Source organism: Aythya marila (assembly GCF_965140915.1).
Source record: "Aythya marila genome assembly, chromosome: 2".
Classification (NCBI taxonomy): Eukaryota; Metazoa; Chordata; class Aves; order Anseriformes; family Anatidae; genus Aythya; species Aythya marila.
Window position 1 is genome coordinate 4,935,221 of NC_139043.1, and position 25,224 is coordinate 4,960,444.

A 25,224-nucleotide genomic window follows, 5' to 3' on the forward strand; every position below is an offset into this window, starting at 1 on the left:
TGTCTCTGCTGTTTATTAAAGGAGCTGTTGGTAACTAGCTTAGGGCTATCTACAAGGCACTTTTATTGCAGTCATGAGGCCATCCTTTCCCTCATTTGAAAGTTTCTATAGCAAAGGAAAATTCAGGGGAAAAAGAAGGAAAGACAACATTAGTATGACAATGAGATGTTTGCAAATCACATACCTTGCTGACAAGTACATGACCACAAACATTCAGGGTGACAGTCACTCTGAAACGCAGACTTTTAGCTTACTGAGTATATCTGCAGACAGATTTTAGTTTGTCTTCAGACCCTCAAGCTTAAATTCTTCATCCCAAGTGACTAAGGATACGCAGTATGTTCCAGGCCAGAACCGGGAAGAGAATTCAGGGTGAGTTACCAATGCCCCTGTCTTGGCCTCAGTGTTCCTCTCTCCCAGTAAATGTTATGGGTATAAAGTCCCTACCAGGCTTTCCTCTGACACCTGGGCAGCCCGTTAGAAGTAAGCACTAACACATCTGCCTTCCTTTTGCTGTGACAGACAGATTAGGTCACTTATCAGCTCTGTCACAGCTATCAGTGCCACCCGTAGTCCCTAGCTCTGCAAGAACCTTAGTCAGTGCTATGGTCTTGGGTAGCTGAGTTCTCTCCCTCATGTGGCCTCCACTGGGATGCTCTGCTCTTGGTGGCACCTAGCACTCAGCGAGCATCAACTGAGGCTGTCAGAATTAATGCTGCCAACCAGATAAACAAACCAACTATCACCAGGGATCAGTGTGTGCAAATAAACATGAAAATCTAGGTGAGAAGTACTAATAGATCCTTTATGTATGTCGTCATTTTCTCTCAGCAGCCCTTGGATGGGGGAGCTCATGGAAAAGAGTGAGAATAGCAAATTCATTTATATAGAATAAGAGTATCTCTACTAAAGTAACTCCCAAACGTTTCAGCTAGCAATTCTCCTTCTGGACTGATGAATCACTTCTGCAATTTAATTTTGAAGAAGATAAAAATCCCTGTTTTTTCTGATGCAGCCTGTGGCAATTTGAATTTCCAGTTCTCTGCTGTCACATCAAACTAGAACTCCCAAAACTTGAAATGCTTTCTCCAGTCCAGTTCATCATGTTAATCCCATGTGATTAGTCCTGCTTATATTTGGAACTTGCCCTTGCCTAATAGTCTCTAATTCCATCTGGCACCTTCCATTGCGATTGCAAAAGCAACAAGTTTTGGATCGGTGCCTTTTTGGAATCCTTGATGGAAGTAACCCAAACCTGACTCTGAGCTGACAAAGAACGTCAAGATTTGGTGGTTTAATTTCAGAGGCAAATGTTTTCTTTCTGTGGGTGAAGGACACCCCCGCCTACCTGCCCTTCAGTAGGTTCTCTCCAAACAATTCCCTTTGTGTTCCCGGGGAATGGTGCAGTTGCTAATGTGAAGAGTTTAAGATTCACGTCAAACCAGTGGTTTGAAGCAGTTGTCTCTGATGAATAAAGCGAGAACCGTTTGACTTCATGCTCTTCAATACAACAAAGACAATTCCAGCAAGAGCAAGTATACAAGCTGCATACACTGTTTTATTTATTTCTTAGGTTCCCCATGGCCCTGCTCTGCTAAGAAAAATGTCACATAACTCTTAGAGAAGCATTTTGGTATCTCACGTAATAAGCATTTAATGTACAAGATTCCCAACACTGCCAGTCTCCCAGTGTCTATTCGAGTGCTTATTGCACCATTTGTTATAAATAACATTACAATAACCACAGGGAATGATGTGATGGATGCCAAGATACCGTAATCATCAAAACACACCACATTTCATTGGGGGAAAAAAAAGAGCATATTTCTAGAACACCTTTGTGTTAGCAGCTCTGCTGCAGTGTTCAGCTGGAAGGCAGTCACAGAGTTCTTCCATTCACGGACCACAAAATGCCAGGAGCCCTGGGACCCTGGAAATGAGAGATAAATGTGTTGATAAATGTCTTCTCACAAGCTTAGGTTGTGACCTCAGCAGTCTTGAGATAACAGTTCGGCAGTTCTGACATCGTCAACAATCTTGAGATAGTTCCATGTGTTGCAAGCTACCCTACTTTGTAGTGAAAGCAACACAGAACTTGCTCCTAGGTGCCAAATCCCTCTGCTGATCACAGTATACAAGTCACAATCTTCTTTTCAGATTTTTTTTTCTTTTTCTTTCCTGTTTACACTGAGAGGAAACTTGTCTGAGAAACTCTCTAGCATATGCAACAACAGCAATTAGAGCAAATCTCAATTCTCAGCATTGAGATGGTAACAGAAATAATAATTACCCGGCTCAGCAGATTAAAAATAGAAGTGGTAAATCTGTCATTTCAGCTTCAATGACAGTGAAAAAAAAAAAATCATTTTTCAGGAATGATTTAACTGCTCTATTTCAAATGTCTCTTGTAGTGTGCAATGAGTGGACTCCACTGAATCTGAAGGGAGTCCAGTGTGACTTGGTTACATTCAGATCTCTGCAATGCAGTCTTGCACCAGGGGTCTTGTGAGCCCCACCTAATCTAAGGATGGTTTCGGATGCATTCTGTGTCAGCACAGCACAGAGCTGCCAATACTCTACACAGCGAGCCTTGGGTGAGCCAAGACAGAGCCAGAAGCAAAGATCCAAACAAATCCCACCCTTAGCTCCTTGGGGCACCCAAAAAAGGAGTAAAAGGGTGTAAAAATAAGGCTACTTGCTGGGACCGTTAGTTTCATTCTACATTTTAATTCCTGTTTTGAAAGGATTAGTAGCTGTTGGATATTTGCTTGCATAATCTGGTATTTCTGGTAAACTTCTGAGTCTGCTGCAATCAGTGATAAAGCTGAGAGGCTGTTTTTGATCAGATTGGAATTGCAAAATGTGTCTTTTAAGGTGTATCTCATCCTTTAAGCCACTCTTTGACTCACAGGTCTTATTTTTTCCTCTCTCTTCCTTCTTTTCCAGATAAATTTTGTATTCCTATTTAACATAGTTAGGATTTTAATGACAAAGCTGAGAGCTTCAACCACTTCAGAGACAATACAGTACAGGTAAGTCAGCTGGTGCTTCTTGCTGTTTGTGGTATTTGCAAAGAACTGCCTTGCCTGTCCTGTCCTTGTCCCGTCTTTGTCTTTCCAGATGCCACTGTGATTTAGAGGGTGTCCTCCTTTCCACTTGAGCTCCTATAGTTAGCTCCACAGTATTTATTTTTGCAGGCTCTCTTTAAAGTGTGCCTGTGTTCTCTCTGTCCACTCCATTTCGATATCCAAACAATGGAAACCGCCAAGGTGTACAGGTACAGAGACAGCTGTGCACTGCCATGGGCCCAGCTCCATCAGGTTTACATTTATCTTAATGCACATGTGAAATTTCCCCCTTCCAGTGAAATCCAAACTGTCAGTGAGGACAGGAACTTTATCAATTTCTGTATGTGTACAAGCATAAGCATTATATGATACAAATATGTCCTAACTCCTCTCACTGAGGAATAGATCATTCATTAAGCTAATATGATGCATCAGTGCTTCTTTGTCTCATTTTCTAGCTTTGTAGATGCAGAGCAATACCAAGACTTCCCAATAATTTGTGTATGTGCATATTAAGATCCATGTTCATAATAAGATCCTACCAGAGTCAGAAGTTAAAGAACAGAGCCTGGGCCAAAGCACTCATACCACATCTGTAATCAATAGCAGTATTATTACTGATGATTACTGTGCACATACAGGCATTTAAAGTAGAGTTTAATGGTATTTGTAAACTGTAGGTTATGGGAAAAAAGGGTGTTCATGCCTTTTCAGCTGCCACCAGCATTAGCGTAACCATTCAGTGGGTTGCACCAGGGAACTAATCCTCAACACATTATTACCTATTTATGAAGTGCCTTTTTATGTATTTATTTTATTTACTTATTTTATTATTAAATACATTTTTGTTTATATATATGTATATGTTCTTATATTTTATTTATGAGGCAGATCAGTTCCCCGAGCTAGGTGACCGTACAACCTCACAAACACAAGTGTGGTAGAAAGGAAAAGACAGGAATGTTTAGCCCAGGGAAGCAGAAGGAAGGTGGACTTCTGTCAGCCTTGTGGACTTAGATCAGACCCAAACAGTCCCGAAAAAAAAATAATAAAAAAAAAATCGTAGAGATCAGGAGATGCCGAGTGTCTTTTCTGTCTTACTATTTGCAGTCTCCTGCAACATGAGCCAGTGTTTTGGAGCATTTATGGACAGACATGTCCTTGCTCTGAGAAATAGCTCTGTTTTTGTGGGGTGATATTGGCCACAATCCTCTAAATCATTTCTAGATAAAATCTCAGTGTATTAAGCTGAGGTTCGAATCCTGATGTCCTCAATCATCCTGCTCTTGACTTTGGAGGCAGTTTTCCTGCAGTAATGGGGGTTTGTTGTTTTACCTGGTTCCTTCCTTTCACTCCTGTCTGTGGCTTGGAGACAAATGTGAAGTTAATGCAATAGTCTGTTTTTCTTGTTCAGATTCTTCTTTGCACAATTCATAAGAAATTAAGAGGAAAAAAATTACCCCTTTTCATGCTCAAACCTCATGCTATAAAACTAAAACTAGCATGAAAAAAAAAAAAAAAAAAGCAACCAACAATTCAAATCTCATTACATTTTACTCCCTGCTGCAGTTGGCGGGGATTAGAGATATTAGATTTTGAGGCAATCTAAAGTAACTGCCTTCCTCCTTGAACAGATGATGATGATCTTATCCTCACTACAAGCTCTGTGAGGGAATCTTTTTTTTTTTTTTTTTTTTTTTTTTTTTCACAGCCTAAATAGAAACCCTTACGATTCCAGGAAAGCCTGGGGCAAGGCTTGCTGCTCTAAAGCCGAGTACTCCAAACATTTGTTAAGCAAGTATTAAATAATGTGGCAGCCAGTTTGTTAAAACTGTCGCTGTCTCCTGACACTGACAGTGCTTTTGTGCCTACCCACCTACCTGCCTTTATCCACCTTTTGCAGCCTTATTATAGAAATTTATAGAGACTTAGCAAAATTGCAGTCTTACGTCTTTGTAAAGTACCTAGCACAATGAGGTGTTGTTTTGCTTCTGGCATCTCAAGACACTATTACAGCCCCAATAATAAAGATTAGCCCCTGATAATTCTGTTAATAACAACTAATGTTTCATTGTGCACCATCTGCTTGTTTATTATTTGTAAGACAGCCCTAAACCGTTGCATCGGGGATACAGATGTTGCAGGGAGCGTGAGCATTTACACTCCAGACAGAATCAAAAGGTGGGCACAGGGAAGGTCTAACAGGCACAGCAGTCCTACCCCAGTGCAGGATTTACCACCTTATCATCCTGAGGTGTAACAAATCACTCCTGCAAAGAATCTCAAAACCTTCAGCCTAATGCAAGCCCTGGAGATAGGACAGAAACTATCCAGAGGAAGAAGAGGCAGAAACAGAAGGATGTAAAAAAGGTTTCTACCTCTCTCCTGGAGTTCAGGGTATGGGGACAAACAGCAGGAATCAAAGGCAAATGCTTTCCCAGAATACTTTACTTTGAGTGGTCAGGCACTGGTCAGAAACTTATTTCACAAACCCACCTGTGGTTTCACAACTCAAAGTGGAGGCTGACATTCTTTCCCAGCCCCCCCTGCTAAACTCTCTCCAGCCTTTTGGCCACGGAGTCAAGCTCAAATGCTTGAATTATTTGGCCATTGTGCAAACAGAGGCTTTTACCGTTGCCCTTAGAGAATGTCCTATAAGCATGCCCTGAGAGATGGAGATACCTACAGGGAGCAGTTGTACTCCCTAATTCCAAGCACCTGTGTTAGACACTGGACAGAACTTTACATATGAATTTTGCTCTGGAAGTGGTTCCTTCCTCCAGTGACCATACATGTTGGACAGCCCTGAGCAGCCATGTCTTAAGAAATCCTTGCTTCTTCTTGGCTACTCCCTTTTCAAGATGGGCAGGCGCTGAACTATCTCAAGGAGGCACCTAAGTTCCCTCTCCAGCTAACGTAGGTACTTCACAGCCCTCTGAATTGCTCTGAGACTTGTGCCCTCTCTCCACTTAGGGAGTGATCTGTTTCGGTGGGGTCATTCTACAGCGGTTCAGGTAACACCGTTTTATCTTCTGCTCACTTGTGTTTTCTCTTTTTTCCCCACAGGAAAGCAGTCAAGGCAACTTTAGTTCTTCTGCCTCTGCTAGGCATCACATATATGCTTTTCTTCGTCAACCCTGGTGAAGATGACATTTCCCAGATTGTTTTCATCTATTTCAATTCCTTTCTGCAGTCTTTCCAGGTAGGAGAGCAATTTTACATCTGGTATTGGCTAAAAGGATCCTCAGTGCTTTTCAGCCATGAAGCACATGGCAGTAAAGTCCATGATACAAATAATACTTGAAAAGTGCTCAGCTTTGTTATTTTTGCTTACTTAATAGATATATTCAGCATGTCTTATGAAGTGGAGGACTCTTCTCAGGTGTATACCAGAGGGATTTACCTCCCTTATCAGCACTATGTTTAGTCTACAGCTACAGGTCTTTATCTAAGCTCCATCTAAAGTCAGGCGACAGATGATGTTTCATCCCATCAGAAACTACATGAGAGAGGATGGTGAATCATGCTTCCAAGCTGCCTCTCTCTCTTCACAAAGCTAGCTGAGATTTAGACTAGATGTTCCTAAAGCAAAAGGAAACAAATCCTACCTGCTGAGTTGACTTAAGACATTAACTATGTCCTAAATCTTACCCAGCCTCTCACCCCAGTGCTCCTGCAGTTCTGAGTATACTCAGCCATCAGACCATAACAAATCTTTGAGCACTTGTGCCCTATTTCCTTTTTCCACTACCTTTTATAGGAGTTCTGCCAGTCGTAAAAGGCAGTGGAAGGTGAGTAATTGTCCCAGCTTTCCGGATTTGGGAAAAAAAGAATAAGAAAAAAGTGACTGAAATAATTGTATTATATTTGGTCATTTACTTCTGGTTAGGTGTGTTCTATGGTTCTACCTCTGCTTAAAGACCCCTCCTGGTCTGGAGTGGAATTGAGTTTGATATTAATGTTTTACCTTTGATATCTGCAGGGGCAAATGTTTTGATACCCAGTTTGTCAATGCAAATACATGACACACGTTCTGTCAAGCCAAATCTAAGGCTGTGTAATACAAAAGTTTGGGGCTTCGGATTACTGTATTACTGATTGCATGTTTAGCTTTGAAGCACAGAGCATCCCACCAGAAATTGAAACTGGAAATTGAAAAAGAAAAAATGATGGTTTTAATCAATGAGCAAAGGAACTTTAGCTCTTACCATTGAAGCAATCCACATTTTTCATTCCCTGAAATTAATTGTATTGCTCAAGGTCTCCAAAAATGATGCACTGCTTATTTTATTGTTAGTGTTATGAAGACATATGTAAGAAAGGAGGGGTGGTGAATCTCTGCTTTATGGTGACAATAATTGCAGTCCATTGCTGAAAGCAGAATGGATGGGACTCAGATTTAAACATGAAAGCATCATCATGTTGTCGTCTGAATTTCCATTATGGTCATTGCAATCTTTGCAATCATTAGAGAGGTGTAGTCACTGCTGTCAATAGATTCCGCAGTGCACTTCAGCTCAGTTGAACGAAAGCAACCTGATGAAACACAAGAGCATCCAAGGCCATTTGACACCCCCCTGTGGTGTCCAAGACATATGCATAGAACTGGCAAGCATGACACAGGACCTGTGCCATTTTGGGGAGGCAACTGGAAGCTGTAGAAAGGCTTTAGCACAACTGAATTGACAATCCACTCAATCAGTGGAAGAGCTGTCTAGATTCTAGCTCTTATATATTAACAGTGAGCTGCAAGACACCTGGTATCTTGTCATGAAATTGTAGGGTAAAGATATTGTGTTGCTGGAAATGGATGTCAACAAGGTTATGATTATACTCAGAATGATACCAGGTGAAAGCTCAGTCCCCAGTTCTTCCTGTGAAAATACTTACCTAATAACTGACTGCTTTCTATTCTTTCCAGGGTTTCTTTGTGTCAGTATTTTACTGCTTCTTGAATGGGGAGGTAAGTAGTGTCTTCTGCTGTCAGCGTGATTAATTCTTGGGAGGTGGAACCTATTTGAGTGCCTGATTGTAGAGCATGAGATGTTTTTACATGAGGTCATAGTCCCATCAGTCTGTTCCTCTTGAAGAAGTTTCTGTTAATGTGCATCTGAATTTCCCAGCCCTCTTTGTGGGTGTTCTGTGTTCACAAAACTTTATCCCATTCAGCTCCAGCTGGGAGGGCAGAGCAGAAGAGGAGTATTCTCAGATTGTATTTTTTTTCCCACATTTTAAGAAAACTTTTTTTGAGGTTTCTCATTAATTCTTAATATGATTTCTGGGCATACATAAGCAGTGCTTCTCATCTGGGCTCTCATTAAGGTTATGCTACAGGTGACCCATTTTTTTTAATGGGATTGCCATGCTGAGCTGAGTGAGTTAGTTTTTCTGTGTGGGTATCTCTGTCTAAGTGATCAATACCTGTTGTAAATAATCGGGAACAGGGTTGGTGTGCTCCTTTTGAATTAGTTCTGGGGAACTGATACTCATGTAAGAAATGTCTCACTAATACCTCTTTGTGTTTGATTTACACCACAAAGTGTGAGAGATTTATTTTTTTCCCTGCTTACAGTGCCTGTGTCTAATTTATCTGCATTATGCATGTCATTTTATTCCAGTTAAAGTTTGTGCCTCTGCAGAAATGAATCTAATGTCTTAGTTATTCCTGCAGAATCAGTATATAATTTATATATGTGCTGCTTTTAGTTTCATTGTGAGTTCCCTGTGTGGCACTATGAAAAGGAATGAGCATGTCTCCTCACCTTTCTAGACGTCAACCAATGAAGCACCAGCATTTTGGTGTTTCTTTTTTGTTGTTGTTGTTGTTGTTGTCTTTGGTTTTATTGTTGTTGCTTTTGCTTTTCTTCATTTCATGCCTTCCTCATATTAACTCAACTCTGAGGTGATGTTAACAAGAAGCAACACTGCTTTCCCAGGTTAGGCACATGCTATTTTTATAAACAGCCAGCAGAGTGTCCTCGGCTCTCTTTCTAACCTTCCTCCAATGAATTATGACCACTCCATCTGCCTCTTAATAATGGGTAAAGTCTTCCCCCAAAAGTACTGACTCCTTAACTGGGACAACAGTTACCTGAAAACCTTGCTACCTATCTGAGTTGTTTTATGATCACACTTGTTTTTCTGTTTGTTTGTTTTTCTTTCTTTTGTTTGTTTTTTATCGTGAGCCATTGTGCTGCACAATCTGATGAAGTTGAAGGAACTAAAAGACTCATGTATCAACAGTCAGAACTTTGTATTAGCCCAGCGCACTTCTATTTTGTGGACTTGAACTAGGGCCAGGTCATACCAGGCTTTCACTCTTCTGGCTGCTCTTGGATTCTTTCAGCTGTCCTGAAGTGGAAGAAGCATCTCCTTCTTCACTACAGCAGTCTGAAGTTTTCTGTCCATGGCCATGAGCCCACTTCCCATGCAGTAGCTTTCTGTATAACTAGTTCAAGCCAGTCAATACAATCTCCTTCTCATCAGGTTAGCCTACACCTCTGTTTGCTCACCTGCACAATTCTAGACATTACTGGCAGTATGGACTAGCTCTCTGCTGATTCTGATGCTTGCCTAGACACTTAGCTCACATGTAGACACCTACGAACAGCTAAAGTTGTGAGCTAAATCTTCCCTGCTCTCATATGTTTACATAATGTATAACTTGACTGACTAAACCATGGAAACTGCCTAAATAAGTCTTTGAGATATAACATAAAACTAAGTCCCCCAGATATTGAAGCATTTTCTCTTTGAAAAGGGACTTTGGATTCATCTTATGGTATTGTGGGCACGTCTTTGAAGTATCATAAAGGTTTTAAAGGGTAAAATTTCCTGCTCTGTTCCAGCTGCAGCTCTGCAAAGCTTAGAAACAAGTAGAAAATTCAATGGCTTTTCAGACTCTTCTGAGTTTCTAATGATGTTGACCAGAAAAAAAATACATATATCTTATAGTAAACCATTGTAAAAGCTCTCCCGTGTGATACTGCCTATCCTTTCCAGATCTCCCTACACTCATAAAGTATTCTAAAACAGCTTATGTTTCCCACATCACATTCCAAAGCCACATCAGACTGCAAACGCTTGCAATTATGCCGTGTCTTGCCTCCTCGTGAAGTGTAACCTGTACAGGCAGCATTGCCAGAAAAAGGCATATGTGAGGGCCTTGGTTGTTAGCACAGCAAAAGTGTTTTTCCTTATCATTAAATTCCATATCTAAGCAGTGAAAGCTATATTCATTTATTGCTCAGTTAGATTTGCAGTACATTAAGCATTCCTCAGATATCTACTATGAAAAATCCTGTATTTCTTAGTCCATGTGAACAGGATCACATTGGAAAAGAAGTACCAAAATATCATTTGCATTCTCCTACATCAGTTGCTTTCAGGGAGTCATCTCAGCTAGGAGTGGTGATGAAGGAAATGCCACTCAATCTCCCAGCATTGTAAGTAAAATCCACAGTAGATTTAGCTCATTTAATAGTTAATTGCATCATCCGATAAGATTGTAGTGTAACAAAGACTTTTTTTATTTTGAGAAGTGAATCTGCATAAATGTCCATATGGAATAGTTATTGCAGAACTTCCATAAATTTCCTCTTCGTAGAACAGCCTGAAACCTTTATAAATATCACTGAAGCCTTGATGAATTATCATCTCTTTAGTCAGCCTTGTATTCCTGTCTGTGTGATAGATGAGCTGATGATTTGCTGTCTCAGAAGTTTATAAATACATCAGGTTCTCCAGCTATGACAGACTTGGGTACTTTAAATGCATGCAATAGTCTTTAGCAGGTTATTTAGCCCACACAGTGCCAAGCCTGCTCTTAATTATGACACAAACAAAAAAAATATATAGAAAATTAATTAATATAAAATTTAAATAATGCTGTGATCTCAGCTGCATCTCCACCATTTCATATTTGATAGATGCCACTAGGTTCCTGTAAACTCCTAATGACAGTCTGTAGTAGAGCCCATGACTGCTGGCAGTAGAGTTCACACAATATGGATCACAGATGACAGTTATCAAAGTTTCTGCTTTTTGTCAGTGTTCTACCTGTTAAGTTTGCAAAAGAAGCAGAGAAGAGTTTCTGCTGTGTAACATCTTGTAGCCTCCCTTTATTTAAACAAATGTGGACTTATGACTTAGAGCAGAAATTTGTTGCTTCTCTTCCTAAGAGCAATTTTGCACCAGATCAGAGGAATTATATTTCCCTCGATTCCACAACAGATTTCAGACTGATGTAGGAGGAGCTTTGTTGGCTGCAGTGAGAATTAAGCTGATGGGCCAGGTGTTGAGAGAGTGTGTATCATTCAAGCCCCCTTTCTGGAGATATGGCTCTTCAGGTATTGAATATAAATGTCTTTCCAAGCTGATACATAATATTATACACAAGCTATTCCAGTGAATCAAGGGAGAAGAAGCAGTTTAGATACAGAACTGACAGTCTTTTTTTTTGTTTTTTTTTTTGTTTTTTTTTTTGTTCTGAAAAGCTCTGAAGCTCTTGTGAACAAACTGCGTGTGCCAGGGATGGGCATGAGGGGCCACTAGCACTTGACTCATATTAAGCAGCTCTAGAGACCTTATGGAAAAAAGTTGTCCTTGTTGGATGCATAGAACATCTACTAAACCTAGAGGGCAAAAATATGCAAATTTCATTTAATCTGAAGCATCTCTGCACTTCCAAGAAAATTGAGATCAAGATGTTTTGAGAATCCCAGATGTTATGAAAAATGACAATGACAAAAGATGTATGCATTTTCGTTACATAACACTTTAAAAGTATGAATGTTGGTTGTGGGTTTTTTTTTCAGTGACTGCAAAAATCAAAATGCTCCTCAAAAAGTTCTCCATCAATTCACAAATCACAAGATTGAATTTAATTTCACATAACATAGGATTTAACAAATGAAAAGTTTAAGATGGAGTTCTCTTGGAACAAGAGTAGATGTTGGCATGGAGCTGTGCTGAACAGAATATACTTTCACAGAACTTCTATTGGATATTTTTTTCCTAGAATCATAGAATTGTTTGGGCTAGAAGGGACCCTTAAAGATCATCCAGTGCCACCCCCTGCCATGGGCAGGGACCCCTCCCAGCAGCCCAGGCTGCCCCATCCAGCCTGGCCTTGGGCACTGCCAGGGATGGGGCAGCCACAGCTCCTCTGGGCAGCCTGGGACAGGGCCTCACCACCTTCTGAGTAGAGAGTTTATTTCTTACTACAGTTCATTAAAGAAAACTTTAGGATATTTGAGTTGATGAGAATTATTCTACCTAGATCAGTTTGATTGTAACATAATAATCTATAAGCAGTGATATGCTTTCATGGTATTTCATCTTTATGTAAGTATGGATGAGAGAATAGATTTATAAAAAAAAATAAATCATCTCTTCAGCCTCCGTAGTGCAAGCTGATGAATTCCATCCAGCAACTGTACTTGATAGTATGTGTTTAATTAAAATGCTTGTCTTTTAAAAGGTTGCTTGGTGTGGGATTCATCTCACATGGTACATGATTTTTCTGACAATGATCTTGAGAAATGAATGTTGGAAGAAAACATTATCTATCAAGGTCACTGCCAGATCTGAAACTTAATAAAGGCTCAGTGAAGGTTATAGTCCTTAGGCATATGTAGAATATTCTTGAAATTCCTTTATTTGCATGATATGAAATCTAGGATAAATATTCATTATAATTTCATTACCAAAAGAGACTCACTGTTATTAGGCCTAACAAATGATCAGTGAAGACAGGGAAAAAGTGCACTTACTGCGTTTCATATTCCAAGTGTATCTAACTGTATGGTTGTGTTAGCTGTGGTCTTACAGCTGCTGTTGGTTGGAGTCTGGAAGGAAGGAGGTCAGATCTCAGATGCAATGTACCCTAGAAAAGGAAATAAAATATTTCTGGTCAGCCACTGGTAACCCTTCAGAGGAATGAGAACTTCACTGGGAGGCCTGTCTCCAGTCCTGTTACCTCAGCAAAGGCATGATGGAAACAAGAGGATAAAGAGGGAAAGGATCCCTGCCCCCAGAGAATACCTCTTCTTGTTGTTAGGTGCTTTATGTCATTTCCAATAGCCATCAGTGTTGACCCCTGAGAGAGTTCTCTGATCTTTGGGAGACTTAACAACCCTAATAGGAGATAATAACATAGCTGTACAATAACAGAGTGCTTGTGAATGAAGGTGGTGATGTGTTAGAGTGACACAAATTTATAAAGTGATACTGCTTGATGAATGGGAAAAGAGAGAAGTCACCTCTAGCAAACAAAATGAAGGAAATAAGGGCAATCCTGATCAAACACAATGGCAAAAATAAAATAAAATAAAATCATACTGAGGGTATATCAGCATTAGAAGAAAGGCTGAGAGGCATTTTGAGATGTCTAACTTTGTATGTAGTCAAAATGGCTGGATAATTCTAAAGTGTTGGACCAGAAACCTTTTGGGGTCCATTCTAAACGTAATTATTCTGTAATTCCTGAGTCTTATATCCATAACAAGGTGGTTGTCCTTCAACCATGCCTGGGGGGGATACATAGCTAGCAAGGGTTGTGTCTGAAATTCTCTTGCAAAGAATGAATTCTCATCTCAAGCAAATTCTAGTATTATCTGGTCAATATCAACAATCAGCTATGAATTCACATTTAAGATAGAAAGCAATTATCTGACTTAGACGGAAACCATAACCAGAGAGCAACAGAACACGTAACTTCGTTAGATGGCACTGTAAATTATTCTCACAACTAGGTGCAAGACAAGGATAAATATGTTTAATTTTTGTATATTGACCCTTTACCCAGGCACCATCTGTCTCTCAAAATCTATTAAGCTCAAAGTGGCTTACTTTGATCTGATCATCTTGGGAGGCTATTCATTATAATAGCCAGCTATGAATCATGACCTAAATGGTTAGTCATCCACCTGCCCATCAATCTAAGCAGACTTCACATTAATCATCCCGAACCCAAAGGACACGCATTAAGCGTTCCTCCAAATCGCTGAATAAATATGAATATGGGGGTGGACTAGAGGGCTAAAGTTTAATTCCGTCTTCCACAATTATTGTTTTCTGAGCAAAGGGACCCAACAATATGGATGTGAGTACTATTGTTAAATGCCCCTGGGAATGACTGGTCAATATAAAGTCAAACCTTCCCGTTGGGACCACCAGGTCATGGTTCATTACAGGACTACAGTCTCCTTCCACTGCCCATCTCCTCACCCAGGTGTTTTCTGGTAGAAAGTCACCTTCACAGAAAATCACCTGTAAGTCCAGCAGGTCTCTTCAGAGTAGCATCCTATAAGAAAGAGAAGATCTAGGCATGCTGAAGGATAGGAACTGGCCTGAAGATCCTTCCACACCCCGTTTTCCTTTTCATCTGCAGTGCTGCTGTTGTGGCAGTGACTCCAGAGCACTCCACAACAAAAGCACAAAGTCTTGGCTTGGGCTGATTGCATTTATGGCCTCCCCCTCAAATGGTTGGTTCTGCTTTTTACCAGTCCCTTTGCGGCCCAGAAAAAGGGAGCAGCGTTTGTCTCCTGCACAAAATGTGCAACAAATCTTTACTAGTCAGAACTGTGATATCTTCTGAAACAGTTGTATACATTAACAAAATTGCACTGTTGTAATCTTGGAAATTAGGCTTCAGTGTCCCAGTCTGGCAGGTGCTGCAGAACTATCAGCCTGTTACTGCGATGTATTGAAATGCTGCCAAAGACTCTTGGGGAAAAAAAAAAATAAAAGAAAAAAGAGTTGCAAACCAGTTAAGCCAGGTAATTTGGAGGGAGAAAAAGAAACTTAATAATGGTACATAAAATAGCAATGTGATGAAAAGGTCCACCTGAGCTTCATTGGTGGAAGATTACAGGATTTATTACCACATTTCCTTTGAGCTTTGCAGATTAATTTTTATACTACATCCACTCCCTACCCTACTAGGATTAAACACTGATAATGGCATCTTTATAGAGACATTTGGCTCCTTTCTTTGTCTGATGGTAAACTGGTCATCTCTGGTCCAAGATTTGGTTCTACTGGGAGTCTTGAAAAGCTACCAATAGGGTATGGTATGACATAGGTATAGTTGTTTGGTTATTTAACACAATAAAAAAACTCAGTCCTATCTCTCTGAGAGCATTAGTGTTCCTCATCACCAGATCCTCAAGTCTGGCAGTTCAGTGAGGTCTGTGCTTAGGCCGTTCTGTTTCTTTGCTTCCATTCAGGATTACACTTACTTAATCTTTACAAGGATCTGGGCTTGGTCCATAGGCTTTTTCACAACATTTACTGTTAATGCCTTGTAGATTAAATACCTTTCTCTCTTGAGGAACACCTTACTCCTCTGGAAAACAAGGTATTATGTAAAGCATCGCCTTACTTTAAATTCTAATATATAATGGATGGAATTTATTCCCCTAATGTCAGACATCTGATACATACACATTTGCAGGTAAGCTGATCACTCTCAACTCCCTTTATAGGCAGTGATTCACCCAAATGAGAGTAGAATTCATTTGACCTATTTCAGTTGTCTCTTTTGGAGGAACTGTTGCCAGCATCTCTTGGCCATTCCTGGCTGTGTCTCTGCTGGATACATGCAGAGGCCAGGGCTTCAGAAGCTTCCTGGAAGCAGATTCCACTACAGGATCAGACCCAATGAGACAGACTGGTGCCCTGAAATTTAAAGTCCTCATAGCCAGTTCCCTCTTGCTGCTCTGTTGAAAGTCCCTCTTCCTCATCCATAGCTTACAATATAATTGAATAAATCTTCATCAACTTTCCCACAATTTGCACCACCATTTGCAACCAAAGATGTTTAAATTCCAGGGTGATTCTCCAGTGACCTCCAACTGCAGCACCAGGATCTGAAGCATGGCACAAAGACAAGTGAAACTTGATGAATTTGTTACTAAAACTGATTTTCACAGAGCAAAAACTGGTCTATTGCAAAGCCCATTGAGAACTATAGGAACTACTGTTATTCCATTTGCTTTTAGATCAGGTTTTCTGGGAGTAAAAAGGAGCATATGAACAAAACGAGAACATAATTAAGGTTTTAAGGTCATTAAGGTTATATAATCATTAAGGTTATATAGTCACAGACTGCTGAGCGTGACTCTTCAGTAATCAGAGTCCCTGTTGTCCCTCTGCCCCTCACTTGTTAACATTTGCATGTGTGGTATATCCTCTGGGGACAGAGTATGGAGGGGTCCCAGCAGTCTTCCTTTCAGCTTCCATTGCCATGACGGATCCTTTAATCCTATTGTTATTATCAGAGTCTTCCTTTTTACCTCTGTCACTACTCTTATATTTCAGTATTGCATCAAGAAGCCCCCAGTGAATGGACCTTTTTGTTCTAAGCACTGTGTAAATGGTTCAAGCTATCTTCTGTCTGCTAATAAGACATGACATTTCTTCCAAAAATTTATTTTAATGTCACTGAAGGCTCCTTCCTCAGCTCATTTCTAATTGATGGCTGCAAGAAATTAGCCAGCAGCTAGTGTGTAGCACAAATAATAGCAATATGAAGTTACTGTCCACTTTGTCAAAGCAAACCCTCTTTGCATCTTTTCATTCTTTTTCTGCAAAAAAGTAGCCAGCAGCTAGTGTACAGTACAAATAATAGCAATATGAAGTTGCTGTCCATTTTAACAAAAGCAAACCCTCTTTGCATCTTTTCATCCTTCTCTCCATCCCTTCCATTCTTTTTGTTGTTCTTCTGATGGGAGGCTTTTAATAATTTTCTCTGATCAGATGTGAATTTTTGTGATTTTCAGATGTGATGTCAAAGTTTGAGAATTTCTCAGTTGGGTGATCCAGTTGGGATAAACAAACTATCACCCACTGACATGTCTGTCCCATCAGCTGAATTCTTTCTCTTGACTGCTGAGAGAAGTGCCCACAGTCTGTAAGCACAAATCTGTTGGTAAATCTGATTTGACCACACATTCAGGAACTGTGATTATGATTACATCTAATTTGATCGCACGTTCAGGAACTGTGATTTGCACAGGGGGCAAAATGCAAAGAGAGGAAAAGGGTGACTCTGAGGGAGCAACTATGTGAATGAAAAAGACAGACCAAGGGTCACTGCAGAGAACCGAGCAGTCTGCTCGGCCGCGTGGAGAAACTTCACATCATGTCAAGCAACTGAAGTTACACAGGGATGAAGCTTGTAAATTGTATTTACAAGGCTGTTGTTTGATAAGCTTTAACTGCTGATGATAGTGTGTATGCTTCTTTGAGCTATTACTGGCAAATGCTGTTAATTTCAGGTCATAGAGGTGCTAATGCTGACTCTAAGACATGGTACTGCCTCTACAAATGCTTCACAAACAGGCATAGTTGCTCTGATGATTAACAACTGGATTTGAAGTTGCTATTTTGCTTTTTCTGTTCTTCTTCGTCCCCTGTGTAATAGCTTTTTTTTTTTTTTTTTTTTTAACATATTATTATAGCAGTTACAGCCATTTTTCTTTTTTTCTTTTCTGACCTGAAGTTAAGCCAGCATTTTGTCTCTGAGTTCAGCTGTAAGAGATAAATTTGAGCTTAACCTTTCCTGCTTGTGCTTTGGTCACATCCTAATTGCAGTGAATTATTTTCTCATTAAAAAAATGCTTTGCACTTATCCTCGTAAGTGCAGAGTCTATTTTCACGGGGCTAGACCATTAGGAATGGCTCCAGCTGTACAAGACAACAGCACTTTTGTTACTACTTTTTACACAAAGCTGGTAAGCAAACCATGTCATAAAAGCCATTCAGACAACTGCTTGTTTAGACTCACGTCTTTATCTCCAGGTGTCTCTTTTTGACTTGATTGGTTTGAAGCTCAAATGATAAATCTAATCTGGCTTCTCTGTCGGAGTAAGTATCTGCTCACACAAGTTGCTCAGAAACTTTACTTTTGCATCAGAGATGAAAAAAATCACCTTTATGAAGGACTTAAGTGGGTCGCGGGCTCTCTGTGTAAGGGTGAATTCCACTCCACCAGAATGGGGGAAAAAACTTTATTAACAAAATCTCAATATTTGGTGACATATGGGGAGAAATGAGCATTCAACAGGCAATGTCCCTCTGCAGAATAAGTCCCATGTTCTTCATGGGATGATTTCAAGATACTAGTTATCCTCTGACACTTTACATCTTATTACATTTGTATTAGGTGCCCAACATTTAGCGAAGCTAGTTTTGCACTCAATGGAGCAAGTTGTACTTAATTTAATTCCACATACCTAAACCACCTCCTTTGGGGGAACATCTCTTTCTCCAGTAACTACACTGAAAGCATAAATAATTGGCCAAGACTAAGTACCAAGCTTTCAGATGATACGCATCCAACCTTGCACGTACAAGACACCTACATTCTCTCTTGGGTGTATGTTATATGCTCCCTTAAATCCAGAAGCAGAAGTAAATATCCCTTTGCCACTCCAGGTAGAACCATGGTAGATTTGCAAATAGTGACAGCCAGGGAAGCACAGCACCATGATGCATATTCCTTCCACTGTTCCTCATATTTTACCTAGATGTTCAGTGAGCCATTGCGGGCTGTTGTATGAGACAAGTTAAAGTGAACAGTGCAGGTGGCTTCTACTTTAGTAGCGTAGAGCTGAGTCAGCCCATCCTGCCTCTGGCTGTCTCATATAAATATCTCATTTAACTCACCTTGTAGGCTGACCAGCCTCCACCTTGAAACTAGTGGGGGTGTTTGTACCTACGACTTCATAATAAGAGGGTCTTCCAGAAATCCTCTGAAGTGTTTAACCACATTGTTCTCATTCCAAGCTCAAATTCCTTTGTGATGATAGTGTTTCTCCTGGCAGTGCTGTTTTTCAGCTTAAATCCTTCTTTCTCTTTGGTGTTCACTCTTTCGCTTCTCCATGCAAGTGGTTCCCTGATAGACTTTATTTTTCTAGGGTCTGTCCCACCCCTATTAACTGTGAACCACATTAGTTTATATTTAATTAAATCGTCAATTCAAAATCAAAAGAAAGAAACCTGCTGTGGTGCTCTCCTCACCTTGCTATAAACACGTGCAACAAAATTGTCTCAAGTGTTATAGCAAGCAGCACAGATCACACAGAACCAAGAAAGTACCCAAAGAAAGAAATCCTTGGGTCTGTTTTGCCCAGTCTGTACCTGCCAAAAAGATTCTGGTAGAAAAGCCATATTTCCAACTTCAGGATTCCCCTGCCAAGGCACCAAAGAGGGAAATTGCAAAACTGTTTTCCAAGTTGTTCCTTACAAACCTAAAATAGGGTGTGCTTCATTTACAACTCCTGTGATGATAGGGCTCAGAGTTTCTAAGCAGTGCTACAAGCTATGGATCTAACTCTGTGAAGACCCACCAAGAAATGAGAGAATTGCAATCATCTGAGACATGGAGTGCAGATCCCCCCTTCCCATGCTGTGCTTATAGACCACTGTATGTATTAACCATTATTCCCATTCATCTAAGACACTTCATGCTGACAGTGTGGGGTTTGGGTGGGAAATACGACTTCTACTTGAGTTCATCAACTCATTCAAGCACCCACTATAGACAGCATGTTGGAGCTGGTCTGAGGTGGGGCTGGTGAGTGTGCATTCCTTGTGTTTTGAGTAGACTTCACACTACACCTGAAGACTGAATACAGGCTTTAGAAGAAACTGAGAAAAGCAGTGGCTGTGCAGCTTTGGACGATTTGTTTCAATACCATCCTCCCTGTAGTTCCATTATTGATTATAAATACACCCAGCATGGCTTTGATCTACCTCACCCGGGTGCTCAGAGCTGAGAAGCTTTGTCAGTAAGGGCTTCTCACAGGCTATGCAAGCCCATGCCAGGCCTCATATGGTTGCCATGGTAGTTGAACCATGTTGAGGTCTACTCTATGGCAACATCACTGCTACTAATCGCCAAGCTTTAGCCTGACAGTGGTAAAATGGCGATAAGAGCACTCCTTAAATTTTGAGGGATGCAATGAAGTACATTAAAAATTGGAAAACATTTAGAGTAAGATATCGATATTGTCTAAATTTAGCTAAATTTATAATCCAAACATCTAAACAGAGCTGGTTGTCTAGACTGACTTTATAACTAATGAAAAGAAACATGCATTTTTCATTTATCTTAGTATATGATCTATTTTGGACATCTGTTTTAGGAGGAGATGCATTATACATTTTGACCATACTGCCTTGGTCAGGAAGAGAACTGTGGGTCAGTAGATGAGGTTTAATGTCTACATTATACTATTTATAACCCCATCTTCTCAAAACGTGTCTTTGGCAAAGGAGGCCCTGGCTTGATATAGAGGTTGGATTGATACAAAAAATATTCTTCCTTCAAAGTTGACTGGATTTCAGGTTGGCAGCAGAACATCAGCATCCTTTCCAAATGTCATGTCTATGATTACCTATCCAAGAAGCTGGGCCCAGATTCATCTCACCTAAATTTGAAGACTTACCTTGCCGCCTGGGTTAGGGGACTGAATTGCTCTTAAGTCTCCACAATAAGTGGAGATCAACTGAAATATGCAGAAACTGGTCTAAATAGTTCATTTCAGGTTCTGACTTTGAGTTTTGTCTTCCGGTGATTTGGCAGGAAGATGTTGCAGTCTATGTTAGGAGAATCTCCAGCCTTCCTTCCAGTTATGTTTTTGGCTAAGATCCCTATCACCTGTCTTTCTGTTGCTTGTATACCTATGGATTTGAGCTAGAGCTCCTGGGCTCCCTCTGTGGTCCATACAAAAAATACTCAGAGTTTGAGACTCACCTGGCATATTACAACCATCTCCTTGAGGCTGACCTTCCATTGACTGCAGAATAGCTCTCCAAGCCTGTACAGGGAGCCCACAGGGATTAGCTCAAGTATGTCCATGGTGTAGACACCAAGGTTTAGTTGGATAATCTGGATTCTCTGTCAAGTACAAAGGAAGCAGAGACAACTACAGTGCCTGTGATAGGGACTCTCTAAGACAACCAACAGGTACATCCATCTCGAGGGCTTGATTCAGCTGTGTAAGTTTAGACACTCATTGCCATTTGAAATGCTCTGGGGTATTTAAGACATCAGATATAAGACATGAGACATGAGAAACATATGCGTTTCCCAGAGCGCAGTACCCAAGAGAATATCAAGTGAACTAGACGCACAAATGTAGGAAGCCGAATCAAGCCCTGTGTTTCAAATGCTCACCAGCTATCATCATTTTTCTCAGTGCTACCTAGTGTCCCTTTACTGAGGACACCTGCATATTCTAAGTGTTCATGTCCTTTCCTTTTTCTCTCACCAGGTCCGCTCTGCTGCCAGGAAAAGATGGCACCGCTGGCAAGACCATCACTCGCTCCGAGTACGTGTGGCACGTGCCATGTCTATCCCCACATCTCCAACACGAATCAGCTTCCATAGCATCAAACAGACCGCAGCTGTGTGATACACCCTGCACATATACGCACCACCTGGTGGCCTTCAGGGTTCTTCTTTCCTCACTCTCCCCAAAACCCTTTTCTTCAGACTTTCTTCCTTTATTCTGCACTGCGCTTTTTCGCAATGAGGTGCCCATCACGTTTTTGTGGACTCTCATCTCCCACGTTCATAATGCTGCTTTAAGACAACCAGGCAAAAGCCTCTTGGAGTTGATGGTGGCAAAGCAGATTCAAAGAAAAAAGAGGTTCAACTGACTGCACCTTGTGGAAGTTCACAACACGAAGCCTAAAACAGCACAGTGGCAGGAACAAGCAATTTTTTCTCTTTACTTTTTTCCCTTCTGTATTGTGGTGAACAAAGACTATTTTCAACATGCTGCCCATCTCACCCTGTATATTGGTTCCCAATGATTTCAACAGTTTGGTGTGTAGATAGCCCGTCTCTTTCTTGGTCCTTTGTAAAAAAAATTCTTCTCCACAGAACTGTCATTTGAGAACATGTGGCAGCAGGAAAAAGAGCATCTGAGAAGTGGTGTGAAGAATCTGAATTTATCTACCTTCCCCACTTCACCCTTTGATAGACTGGTAGCTGCCAGGGCATCACTGGACTGCTTAACACAGGGCAGTTTGCCTTGCAAGAACCATGCCCTGTTCATACACAGAGTTTTGAAAGGACAGCAATGTCTCTAGATAGCTCTATAAAGTATCCTTAATCCTCTTACCCCCATGCTTTTGACAGAATGTAAGTAGCCCTTGGAAAGTCTTTGTTTGGTTTCAGCTAAGAGCATTGGGGTGGGGAAGGACAACAGAACATGTTTGCTGGGTTTAAAAAATATAAAAGGGAAGCACTGTAAAAAAAAATCAATAATAAGAAGAAGGTGTTTGAGTCATGAAGATAGTGCTATATGCTGCACAAAGATTATCTATTCAGCATTTTGAACTAGAGCAGTTGTATCTACTAGGCTTTTTATGTGATGTTCAAAAATACTGTATATTTTCAATAATAAACACTACTCTGGGTTGGTTTCAATAAAACCAAGCATCATTTTCTTTACTCTGGAAAGGAAGAGGAACCCTGACTACCAGTAGATTTGAGAGTGTTCTTACATCTACGACCAAAGAAAGAAATCCTGTGTGATAATAAGACAGGAAGAACAACTTCAGGATAACATCTGAGGACATTTATACAATTAACTGTTGTGCCCTTTCCCAGCACATGGTGTTACTCTACACCCCTGTCCCCCTATACTCCCCCTCACTCTGCTTCTTTGCCATAGCAGAAGGAAAAAAGCAAGCTGCGTAGTATATTCCCCAACATTTATATCAGTGCTGGAGTGATTTGTACTTTCCACTTTTGCATGCTTGCTCTGAGTTTTCTTCACAAGTATTAGAGGACTCTTGAGAGCAATCTGGATCTGAATTCCCGGATCCTGGTACTATTTAAATTGGTCTCTGTGGTTTTCAGGACTACACAAGTCTGAAAAATCTCTTGGGAGGCACTGATGTTAACTCAAGCCTTTTGGAGGCATCCTGTCATAACAGCTCCATCACATTTAACTTTGAGCTGATTGGCAATTCATAGCAAATTTAAATTAACAAGTTAAAATTGCATCACTATTCCCCATCCTAAATCTCATCTGGATTCACGTTCCTCAATGAGATGACTGAGAGAGCAGGGAGATTTGAGGTGCTGTCTGGGAGGCCTACCATCTCTGCTGAAGAGGAGGAGCAGGGATGAGTCTTCACATCACTCTCTGTGTGGTGTGCCAACTATCGTGATAGATTGCAGTGCAGCAGAGACATGTAGGATTGGAAATGTGCCTGTCCGTGTCACTCATCACTGTCAGTGCCCTGATTTCTGCAAAGCGATGCAAGCTAACTTCATGGTAGCTGGGAAATTGAAGTGTCTGTTGCGAGACAGCTGTGTCAGTGCTTTTAAACATCACATGCATCACGACGGCCATGCGCGGCCTCCTGCCATGTCTCTCGACAACATTCATCCCGGCTGAGGGTTTCCAGTCGGAGACTGGATCCAAAGCTCCTCACATTATATTCAGTTAGCTCAAGCACTTCTGCCTGCTTTGTGGCTGCCCAGTGGACAGCCTATGAATGGTCTGTAGGCTGCTTGAGCATTTTATGTCCCTCCTGGTAGGCAATGAGGAATGGAGTCTGTGTGTCCTAGAGCTCATGTTCTGGCTCTGCCAGAGCCACAGCCTGAGGGGCACAGTCTGTGGGCTCTGTGTTTTCAAGGGGGTCACCTTCAGTCTTCTCTGGGCACAAGTTTCAAGTCTCTGGAGTGACTCTTGCTGATATTAATTGACCTGGTGTCAGGCCCACATTTTCATGCTCCATATGCCCTTTGGTTCCCGATATAAAGGCAACTCTTATCTTTGTCTTTCTCTCCTCCACATCAAGAACTAGGCAGACCATAGGGCAATCGAGATCTCCTGATGAAAGCTGCCATAGAAACAGGGAGTGGAAAGTAGTCTCCATGGATATAGTGCTTTGAAGCCTGGCTCTCTTTCCCCCAGCCCATCAACTGATCAATATCATTTCATTGCTGCCTTCAGTTCACCTGTCTGTTTGTATCCTTCATTTGCTTTTATTAGGTGCAGTAAGATCCCACTCAACACTGCAAATATGATTCAGCATAGCCCATGGTAGCTGTGAAACCAGGTGAAGAGCTAAGAGAAAAACCCTGAAGAGCTAATACCCATCCTAAGTTTTCCTCACTGCTGTGGGCATGCACCCAGCTCTGAAGGGCAAAGCACAATACAGCAGCACAGCGATGCTTTCACCGGACTGGGTTTAAAATAAATAAATAAATAAGGCTTCTAGTACCATTTATTTGAAATGTTGCAGGAATCTCAGCTGGCTTCCAGCTGTCAGTCCATAAAAGTAACTCTATGGCAGGTGCAGATGTCCCACCTTCCCTAAAGTGTTCCAGATGTACATAAGCATCTATGTATGCCTTGTACACTTCACTGCTCTGATTTTCCCCTAGAGAGAAATCAAAGAAGTGGACATGGTCAAATTAGCTAACCCAGGATCCTGCAGATAAGCCTTTATTTATTAAAGAGTGTAAGGAGACCCAGTTACCAAGGAGGGTCCGTGCTGCCTTTCTCTTCCAGCAATGAGTGATGTAAAGTGCACTGAAGTCATTAATATAAAGTGCACTGAAGCCATTAAGATTTGCACTACCTAAAGAAACAGGGCTACAAGGGGCTCTCTGCTTTCTCTACTGCTAGGAACAGTTCAAAAAGAAAAATATGGCAGTCTTTATTTTATTTGTGCCAACAATTAGAAGATAAAAATAACTTTTTCTGATTCTGCAAGTTCTCACTTATTAAAGCTGGGAAGGACAAGTCCCCAATTCTCTTTATGGGTAGCAATGCTGATATTCTTGACTCAGCTGTACTGTACAGTCCAAAGGGCTGTGAAGGATTTTCATGCTGCCTTGTGAAAGTGACAATGATTTGCTGATTAGTTGGGATACCTGGGAGCAGAGCAACTGAGATTATTTACAGACGTCCTGGAGAGCAAAGGGAAATTCCTTGGCTTTATGGCTCACCTGAAGGTGAGGACCAGCAGGCTGGAAAAGCATCCAGGGATCTTTGTGGACAGTGAGGAACCCAGGCTAGGCTTATACCCTGGCAGAAAGTCAGCTTAAAGCAGATGTCTGCAGAGAAGTCAATACTTTGTGCTCATTTGTCCACATCTAGATTCTGTGCCCAGTCTT

At 41.0% G+C, this 25,224-nt stretch overlaps 1 protein-coding gene across 4 annotated transcripts in view; it reads left to right on the forward strand.

The window, feature by feature from the left end:
* Positions 1–22,510, forward strand: part of CRHR2 (corticotropin releasing hormone receptor 2) — a 156,744-nt gene extending 134,234 nt beyond the window's left edge. For all 4 annotated transcript variants that reach the window (XM_082753951.1, XM_082753953.1, XM_082753952.1 and 1 more), the window contains 4 exons: positions 2,947–3,032; positions 6,135–6,270; positions 7,990–8,031; positions 21,353–22,510. In XM_082753951.1, the coding sequence (XP_082610077.1) occupies positions 2,947–3,032; positions 6,135–6,270; positions 7,990–8,031; positions 21,353–21,493 (405 nt within the window). In that variant the 3' untranslated portion in view covers positions 21,494–22,510. The remainder of the gene's footprint in view (positions 1–2,946; positions 3,033–6,134; positions 6,271–7,989; positions 8,032–21,352) is intronic.
* Positions 22,511–25,224: the final 2,714 nt, after the last annotated feature.